Source organism: Hoplias malabaricus, chromosome 14 (assembly GCF_029633855.1).
Source record: "Hoplias malabaricus isolate fHopMal1 chromosome 14, fHopMal1.hap1, whole genome shotgun sequence".
NCBI lineage: Eukaryota > Metazoa > Chordata > Actinopteri > Characiformes > Erythrinidae > Hoplias > Hoplias malabaricus.
This window is the reverse complement of record NC_089813.1, coordinates 32,186,008-32,195,999: the sequence shown is the minus strand read 5'-3', so window position 1 is coordinate 32,195,999 and position 9,992 is coordinate 32,186,008. Positions and strand designations below refer to the sequence as shown.

General features: G+C 39.1%; 1 protein-coding gene across 2 annotated transcripts; it reads left to right on the top strand.

Moving 5' to 3' along the window:
- Positions 1 to 204: 204 nt before the first annotated feature.
- On the top strand, positions 205 to 8,773 carry lmod1a (leiomodin 1a (smooth muscle)). Of its 2 annotated transcripts, none has more exons than XM_066644600.1 (3): positions 205 to 517; positions 4,060 to 5,740; positions 7,537 to 8,773. In XM_066644600.1, the coding sequence occupies exons 1-3, from the start codon at positions 248 to 250 to the stop codon at positions 7,587 to 7,589; spliced, it is 2,004 nt and encodes a 667-aa protein (XP_066500697.1). In that variant the 5' UTR covers positions 205 to 247; the 3' UTR covers positions 7,590 to 8,773. The 2 variants fall into 2 exon arrangements, with proteins under 2 accessions (XP_066500697.1, XP_066500696.1); XM_066644599.1 differs by having other exon boundaries at positions 4,060 to 5,982.
- The last annotated feature ends 1,219 nt before the right edge of the window (positions 8,774 to 9,992 follow it).

Below are 9,992 nucleotides of genomic sequence, written 5' to 3'. Positions count from 1 at the left end.
AGCAGCTTGTTGTTGACATCAGTCCGGATTTGGGCATGCGCCGATGCGTGCGCGAACGGCTGGAATGTCTTGGCTTTGGAGCCGTTGCTGCGCGCGCGCAAACGGAGAAGCGCTCGTGAGCGGACAGTTGGTGTAGTAAGTGATCTTGAATACAGAGTCCGTGCAGAGCAGAGTCGGTAACACTCGGGACAGTGTACCTGGACACTCCGTTACTTTGAGAGACACCGACGGAGAGACTGTGTCCGACATGTCGAGGAGACCTCCTCTGTCGCGCTCGGACGCTCAACTGAGCGAGGACTCGGACTTCGAGAGCGTGCTGGCCTCGCTGTCGCCCGAGGAGCTCGAGGAGCTGCAGCGGGAGCTGAGTCTGATTGATCCGGACCCTAGCGTCCCGGTGGGCCTCAGACAGAAAAACCAGACTGAGAAACAGCCCACCAGAGGATACGACCGAGAGGCCATGCTCACCTACTGCGAGAGAGAGACCAAGAAACTCATAGAGAGAGAGCTGTCCTTCGAGGTGAAGCCACTGCAACTCGAACCACAACACACTAGACCAGGGGGTCCGCAGACTACACTGTACACATGAGCTAGAGCAGATTTTAAGGTTTGAATTTCAATATATACATATTCACATAAGCTACAACTTTTGTTTAGATTAACAATATTTTATCCCTTGTAATTCAACCTTAAAATCTACTTATCATCATTTAACAATATGGGGGTCATACCCAGATTTACAGATAGGGCCAATGTAGAAATAGACAATTTATATGTCTTTTATTGATGTATTTTAAACTGAATATTTATTTATACAGAATTACATGAATGTATATTCCTTTGCAGGGTTAAATGATTATTTTTTTTTTATAGAAATGGCAATTTGCAAGTGCAAATTTTTCAAATCAAGTTTAAATCTCGCAGACTTTATTAAACATAATGATTAAACACATTTTAAATAGGGACATTTAGCTTCTGTATAACAATTAGACATGTCAGAGGCGTCAAACACTGTGCTGTGTACATGACAACAACAACAACAACTGAATGACAGGCTGGAACTCATGCTCAGAGTTTAAAATAAAGGCCAGAATTTCTGTCTTTTTGTGACAAAACAGCTTCATTTATAAATCCATCCATTATCTGTAACCGCTTATCCATTTTAGGCTCACGGTGGGTCCAGAGCCTACCTGGAATCATTGGGCGCAAGGCAGGGGCAGGAATACACCCTGGAGGGGGCTTATTTATAAATAATAATTGCAATTTAAATCACAATCAGTATTTTATTTTGTTTTTTTTTTTCAGAAAAATTGCAATTGATTATTTTTGCGTTTTTGTTTTTAATATTTATCATTTAGCTGTCATTTATTTCTAGTACTGGAGGGCTAGGATCCAGCACAGATATCATCAACACATAGGGTTAGGCTTAGGGTTGTTATATCTGGGTTGCTATATCTGGTAAGTAAATTTAAATTGACCTCTTTTCAAGTTTTCTTCATTATGAAGCATTTTTGATTATGGTTAGCCAGATAGCTTAATACAAAAAATCAAAACTGTCCTACAGGAGGAGCAGTAGAGGGCATTCCTCTAGGACAGTTCTCACTTATGGATTATTAAAGTAAGCCAGGATGGTAGCCTGTTATACCAAGGAGTCCTGATTTGTAAACTATTCCTCAGATCTGTTACTAATGAGACACTTTGTCAGTTATTGCAATCATGTCAGCACATCACTGAAAGCTGGCCCAACTGTGCTGTGATGACACCTCTGGCTCTCAGGGCAGGTGGATATCTGTTTAGGTCATGTACGGATCTGTGCAGGTGCAAAACCTTGCTTCACTCAACAGCTCTGGTTGGTGGCAGGGTCAGAGTCTGTGAGTGCCAGGATAAGCAGAGCATAAGTGAGGTGCAGAGTTACAAGGCTGCTAAGCAGAAGTGGAACACAGAATGCACTCCAGGCAGAGGATGGCAGGGCACTGGGTACTGTGTAGATCGGTTAGTCAGAGCTGCCTGGCATTCTGCTGCAATCCTCTCTATCAACACTGTGATTACAGCCTGCAGATGGTCTGCATTCTGGACAACTAGCACCGTTGGCTAATTAACCGCTAGGCTTTAGTAGTGGACTGTCAAAAAAGTCTGTATACCCCAAAAATATACATTTACAAATATGTTCTTAGACTTATGACTTATGTATTAATCATGTTACAAAGGCTGATGAATGCAGCCTCAGGAGTCTTGCCTGATTATTGCAATTATAGCAATATGTTCCTCCTCAAGCTGAGAATCGTCCCCTAATCTGCTAATTGGAGGTTAGGAATGATACCCACTACATTAACTACAGTTTCTACAGTAAACCAGTCAGTGTATATTTTCATGTTTGTTTTTCCTTTCAATTATTTATTTATTTATTACCCATATTTATTTATTTTTTTTCATTTGGCATTGCTTTGACCTCTCCAGAGAATCACTCAGGTCATTTTGAGGGGTAACAAATGTGACTTCCAAATCCTGCAAACATATTTTTAGACCCACCCATCAAGGTAATCCAGCTTTTGGCTCCTGTCAAAGGTCTGCATTGAACTAAACAATTTAAAATGTCAGTGTTGCAGTTCACAGTTGATGGAATTTCATATCCCCAAAGCATCCTTATTTTTCACATACCACATTGAATAAAGTGCAAGCAGTCCTTAGAGGAGAACCCTATGAATGCCATGCAGATCATTGAAGGCGACCCAGAGGCCTAGTTAGTTCTCAGCAACCCTGTTGTGTTTACACTGCTGGAAACACAAATGATTCTGGCTCAGAGTGAAGTTTCCAACCTCTAGTTGAAGATGAGAACGCCACTTTGACCTTTTGTTCAACTAAAGCAAACAGATGCGTTGTAAATACCTTTTAACTATGTCAAAGCCTGTGTATATATATATATATATATATATATATATGTGTATATATATTCTAATTGAACATATATTTAACCAGTCATTAAGAAAATCTTATTCACTGAATTTTAGGCAGTCATATTAATCTTGATAACTCAGGAGGTTCAAGTTAAGATACCAATGCTATGTGAATAAAGCATTAAGATTTAGATCCTGAATCATTTTAAACCAGAATTAGCAAGCTAATCCTGCCTAACTGAGACACACTTTATAGTTTTGAGCTTTAGCAGCAGGTCATGCTTCAAAAGTGTGACGAGTGTATGTTTGTATTAGAGAAATGGGGCTGAGTGCTACAGGTTTTAACAGGAGCTTCTTAAGGCTTGAGTAATGTGATACTATTTAAAAGGGTTTAGACTCTGAAGACTCTGTTTTAAACTCTATGAGACAGTGTGTTGGTAACAGGCAATAGATTTACATTTAGGTAAGGAAAATTACATCTACTCTAGAGGAATAGTGTGAATGCAGCAGATAAATATTGTACTGTCACATGTTAATGCTTTTCAAAATGCTTCATTATCAGTGTTAATAGGTACATAGCTAAACATATTGTGAGATACACAGTCTTGTTTCAGCAAATATCAGGAGGCAGATCTGGTGTTGTCTGGGAATAACGCTGCAGCAGGATGGAACTGTATGTGGCAGGGAAAATGATTAGAACACAGCCAGACATTCTAGAACTCTTGTAGGTGGAATTCCAGACGTGAGTGTTCCGTGCCTTGCTGCCTTATAAGGGCACGTCTGAGAGTTCTTCGACATCTTCAGACAATGGCACACAAATCTCCCGAGCTCATTCCCTTCTAACAGAGGCTAAGAATAGCACTCTGAATTTAGATACAACTAGTCATAATCTTTGGTCTCATTCAGTGGGTTACTTTTTTCTGTTTATTAAGATGCATAGCTTTTGTAAAATCACAGAAAAAACTTTAAAGTATGGCTATTGTAATATATATGGCCAAGTTGTTTTACGGTTTACATGATGACAACGGGACTCAAAGATGATACTTACCATTAAAGGACTTACTCACCACCAAACATTTATTGGACTGGAAAAAAGAAAATGTTGGCTCCATTTGTTTCTTAGTATTGCATGTATATTTACTGATCACTTGTACTGTGTGTACTGCAGGGAGAGCAGAAAGGGGAAGCCAGTCGCAGACGAGATCGGCTCAGGAGGATGAGGAGCAGGGACCAACGAAGCTTCTCTAGGTCACGAAGCCGTGAGGCGTCTGACATGGATGAGGATGTGAATGAAAATGAAAAGAGCCAAGAAAAAATACTTGGGGACAAAAACTGGGGAGAGATCAGAGAAGATGACTTTAAAGGGTCTAATAGAAAAATAGGTGTCCAAGAAATGGAGAAGGGAAAAGAGGAAACTGGTGATGGGAACATAAAAATAGAAGCAGAAAACAAAAAAGGAAAACAGAATGTGGTATCTAGGAAAGAGCTTGGTAGCAGCAAGACCTCAGACCTAATATCCAAGCTTCAAGAGAAAAAGGATGATAGCAGGAAGAAAGAGAATAGAGACGAAAGCAAAAAGGCAGAAAACTCAAGAACCAAGGGCTTAATATCCAAACTACAGGGTAATAAAGATGTGGATGAAAGAGACAATAAAGAAAAAGAGAGCCATGTGGAAAAAAGATTTGAGAGAAGATCAAAAGGCCTTGAGTCCAAGCATGAGGAAACAAAGAGCCAAACAGAAGCCAGCAGAATGGGAGAAAGGAGGAGCAGACTTAGAGATTGGGAAGAATGTGAAGTGGAGGAAAAGAAAGAAAGGGAACAAGAGAAGAACAATGAGAAACGAAAATTATATTCTCAAAGAGACATAACCGGAAAAGAGAGAGAGAAAGAACAAGACAAAGACAGAGAGAAAGAGCGAGATAGATGGAAAGAGAGAAAGAAAGAACAGGAGAGAAAGAATGAGACAGAGAAAGAACAAGAGAGATTGAAAGATAACAAGAAAGAAGTAGTGAAAAAAACTGAAGCTTACGGCAGAGAGAACTGCGCTAGTGGAGATGATCAGTCTATCAAAACAGAGGATGACACAGAGTACGATGATGAAGACGATTGTTTGGACAGTGATACTGGCTCAAGTATGTTTGATGACCTCTTGGAGCAGGTTCGTAGTGATGACCCTGAACTTTCAGAGCTCAACATAAACAATTCAGATGTTATTAAGACAGACACGCTGATCCAGTTTGCTGAAGGACTTCGCAGCAACACTCACATTAAAACATTTGCTCTTGCCAACACAAGAGCAGACGATCATGTAGCATTTGCTATTGCTGGGACTTTACGAAACAACACTACACTGACCGAAATCAATCTGGATTCAAATCATCTCACTGGGAAAGGCATCCTGGCTATCATTGAGTCTTTGCAGCACAATGCTACTCTCACACAGCTTCGGTTTCACAACCAGAGACACATCTGTGGAGGGAAGACTGAGATGGAGGTGGCTAAGATTCTCCGGGACAATAAGTCATTACTCAAGCTGGGGTATCACTTTGAGCTGGCTGGACCGAGGATGACCATGACCAACATCCTCAGCCGTAATATGGACCTCCAGCGGCAGAAGCGTCTGGAAGCACGACTTGCTCAACAGGAAAGTCAAGCTAGCTCAGTGCCAACTAGTGAAGTGAAAAAGAAAGATGATTTAACACCCAAGCTCAAGGGGACACCAAAGACAAATCAAGTTGAGAAAAAGCAATCCATATTAACAAAGGCTTCCAAATTTAGCCATCCTCCCACAGCCCCTAAATCCTCTCCAATGAAACCCCCACCTGGTTCCCTGCCCTCAAAGACAACAGGTAAGAAATGTGGGGTTTCGAAAACAGAGTCGAATTCACGATCCCCACCTCCCCCTGCTCCCCCGGCTCCTCCTGCACCCCCTGCTCCAGCACTGGATGTTCAGGCCCTGCGGAGGTCATTGACCCCTGTCTCACAGCGCAAACAAGACAGCAGCTCAGTTTCAGGCCATAGAATAGAAAAGAGCTCCAGAGATCAGCTGCTGGATTCCATCAGGAACACTAACATGAGCACTCTCAAGAGGGTAAGAAACTAGGAATCTCTACTTATAGAGGTTTATTCTAATACCCACAGTTCTGAGCTGATTTGATTCACAGTATTAGGTTTATGATGTGTTATTTTCAGAAAATGTCTGAAAATACTAATGAAATTATGTGGGTTATGTTGTAAGAGACTTATGTCCTACAAATCCAGTCACCATGGGTGTGATTACACCTGGTTTTCAAGTGTTCGGGTAAAATCAGAATACGTTCATATTGACACAAAATGTAACAGTTTAAAATGCATTATAATGACTATAAAGAAGAACATACAGGAAATCTTATTACATTTACACCTGGTGAAGCTTATTGTAAATCACTGCATATACAGTGGAACCTCTACCTACGAACTTGATCCGTTCCGTGACCCGGTTCGTAAGTGGAGAAGTTCGTTTCTCGAGTCAATTTTCCCCATTTAAAATAACGGAAAAGCAATTAATGCGTTCCAGCCCCCACCCCCAAAAGTCACCCTTTTTGCACTGATATATGTTTACAACACTCAAATTAGTAAAAATAAATACATGTAGCATTTCTACAAATAAAAGAGAAATACAGTGGTAACAGCAATAAAAAAGAAATAAAGTTTTAAGTGGTTACACACCGCTACCTTGAAGACGTGACGACTGGCTGGAGGAGTAACACAGGCACAGGCTGTATGACGGGAGGTGGGGGTGGGTGGAATAAGGGAGAGTAGGCGGGTGAATGTGGGGAGACGAAGCGTAGATACGGCTTAACTTAGCACAAATGTCGATGTCTGCTATTTACACTAATGCTAAACTGCTAAAGCTACAATTTGCTAATCTTAAAAGCTCACTCAAGTCTGGGCGCGCTGGGAGACTCGCCTATTGGGGTCAGTGGCTATTTCCAGCCGCCGGCTCGGCGGAGGCTCGGGTTCGTTTCTAGAGGCGTGGTTCGTTGGTGGAGGCAAAAAATATTCAAATGCCCTGTTCGTATCTTGGAAAGTTCGTTAGTATAGGCCTTCGTTAGTAGAGGTTCCACTGTACTTTTATTCAGTTTATTCTTAATCTACTGATAAAAAAAATCTAAGCAAGTTCCTTATTGACACAAGTGACCTAGTCTTTGAGCAGCAGGCATATTTACATTTGAGTGCCTTAGTTTGGGAGGAATAATGATATTATCTTCTGGTGTTTAATATTAATGTTAGTAATAGTTTTCTGCGGTATTATTGCTAGTTGGTGAATTTAGTAATACTATCAGTATTTATTAATAAACATTGTACACATAATAAATATGGTACATGGTACAATCAAAATATGTGAACAAACTGTATGAGCAGTATTAAAATGGAAGATTTCTTCCTAAATACTTGAAGACAGCTTTGCTTTTTAAGATATTTAGAAAAAATCAAACAGATATTTATGTAAATTTTTCTTTAACCTGTCTAAACACATTACTGTCTTTTCTAAAAGTATCTGGCCCTACTGATTATATCTTGGATAATCAAATTACAGCCATTAAATTTCTTTCTGTCTTTCTTCTGTACTCCCCCACACTCCCAACACCTTGGTGACTCTAAGGTGGAGATTCCAAAGCGTCTGAGGTAGCAGCTGGAAGCAAGGAAAACAGATGAAGTGGAATAAGATCCCATCATTAATTATGCTTCTACAAAAGAAGAAAGAGACGGCTGTAGAAGAAGATGCCAGTGTTGGATTTGACCTCTGGAGGCCGTATGCTGTATTTTTCAGAGAGTTATTGTGCATCAGACTGATGCTCATAGACTGCTATTCACAGATTTTGAAAGCCCTGACAGAGAATTTTTGCATTTTATAGCTCAGTTGGGATTGTGTCCTCTTCAGGACGTCCTGAATGAGCAGAGGCTTCCTCGAGAGGGAAAATAAGGAAGAATTATATTAAAAGAAATAATACGAAGTAATAGGTTTTACAGTCAGCACATTTTTTCCTGAAAATCTTACTTTTGTTTGTTTTATCTGCATTGTGTGAATTTTGAATGACTGTGCACTTGACAGATCACAAAATTTGTAAGTATGTTTAAAAGACGTCTTAATATAAAAAAACAGATTCATATTCTGGGGCTGAGTTTCTGATTGAGCTCATTTTTAGTAGTATACATTTTTTTATGTTTTTAAGACACAGACAAGTAATTATCATAAAACCAGAAAAATACATATTTATATAACAAATGTAGCTATATAAAATAACATAACCATACAACATATTCTACATTAGCCATCCCAGTGCCCTGCCTCAGTTATGATGCTAAACTACACAACTCTATTGAGCTTAAACTACTCCAATTATTCAATACCTTTTAAAATTATTTAAGAATCATAGTTATGATTTTGATTACTGATTTTCTTTTAAAATAAATTGTATAGTGACATTATTCTTCTGTAGCAAAACATGACATTCTTTGGCTCACACATCCAAGTATAAAAAGTTAATAAATAACAACTTACATATACACATCTCAAAATTATATTTCTATAAGATCCAGGGCCGGTCTTTTCTAAAACAGCACAACACTTTGTGAACCTTGGGTCTGGTTTGTACTACACAGTAGAACCATGTACAAAACATAAAACAGCTGTATGTCTTCATGATAACTTGAGCAGCTGAAATGATTTAATTGCCTTCTTGCTCCTTTCACATGATCACATATCACACTGATTGCTCCTATTTATAGCACTGTTTATGTTAAATGTTTTCCCTGCTCAAAGAGATCTAATTAACTTCACTGGAATTTGGTTATGAGCTTAATGAAGTGTGTTAGAGCAGAAATAAACGTCAACTGTGCAGTGATGTATGTGTTTAGTTTTTCCTTCAGTTGTTTAATCATTATAATACAATAGTTTTTTTTTTTTTTTTTTCAAATAAAAGCTGGTTTATGCCAAGGGTGCACAAGTCTGGTCCTTTAGATATGGTGTTAGCACAATTTGGTGATTCTCCTGCCGAACGATACTCATTAAAGCTTTCTTATCAGATGAGTTGAATCTGGTGTGGGTGGGAAAATAAATCGCTAAACTGTTTTGTACCAGACCTTAAGGACTACAGCTGCGGACCCCTGGACTAAGCTGATTTTGTTGCTTAATTAGAGATGTTTGGTTTTAGTGCACTGACCATCTATGGAGTTCCTTCCTCAGCTGACTTTGTCAGCTTACTTTGAGGAAACAGAAGTAGCTCTCACACTTTGAAAGATCTTCTGATTATTCACAGGACAAAGTTTGAGATTTAAATTCTTGCTCGTTTTTGAAGAACTTTTATTGTGGTTACTACTGTGCTCAACAGAATGGGAACACTTCTAAGAATTGTATTACTTTACCAAGGTAAATTCTATATTTGACCAATTTTCTAGCATTATTTCAACTTGCTTATCATGACTACAGCGATGGAGATTAGTTCTAGTTATTGTACACAAGCTGAGCAATGTTCCTCTTGAAGCTTATCTTATTTTTTTGTTGTGTTCATTTGGTAAAGTGTTTAAGGACTGCATTAAATAAAACATAGGCATATTTGTCTCCTTCCTAGTTTTGAGCTTTGTGACAATGAACATGACTAAAGACACTTACCTTGGAGAAGAAGGGAGCACTGTGGAAATTTACTGTCCTTATTCTGATGGATATCAAGATTACATCAAGTACTTTTGCCGTGACCCTTGTGCTGCTGCTGATGTTTTAATTAAATCTCAGGGCTCTAGTACAATAATCTCAGGGAGATACACTGGGCTGGACATCGTGGCAAAACTCAGTTTTATTGTCACAATCAGGGACATTAGAAAAGAAGACTCTGGATTTTATTATTGTGCAATTGAAAAATCAGGCTATGACATACTGAACAAGGTAAAGGTGTTCATCAGTGGAGGTGAGTGTGAATCTAAGCACATCACACACACACACACACAAATATATATACAGTAATACCTTGACTTATGAGTTTAATTCATTCTGTGACCGTAACTCAGTTTACTCGTATATCAAATTAAATTTCCCCATTAAAATGAATTGAAATGTTATTA

Bases quoted from the DNA above. Each gene is read 5' to 3' on its own strand.
- lmod1a (XM_066644599.1), top strand. From the start codon at position 248: ATGTCGAGGAGACCTCCTCTGTCGCGCTCGGACGCTCAACTGAGCGAG. The intron at 518-4,059 runs GTGAAGCCACTG...TGTGTACTGCAG, and splicing joins AGAGAGAGCTGTCCTTCGAG to GGAGAGCAGAAAGGGGAAGC. The intron at 5,983-7,536 runs GTAAGAAACTAG...GGTGACTCTAAG, and splicing joins ACATGAGCACTCTCAAGAGG to GTGGAGATTCCAAAGCGTCT.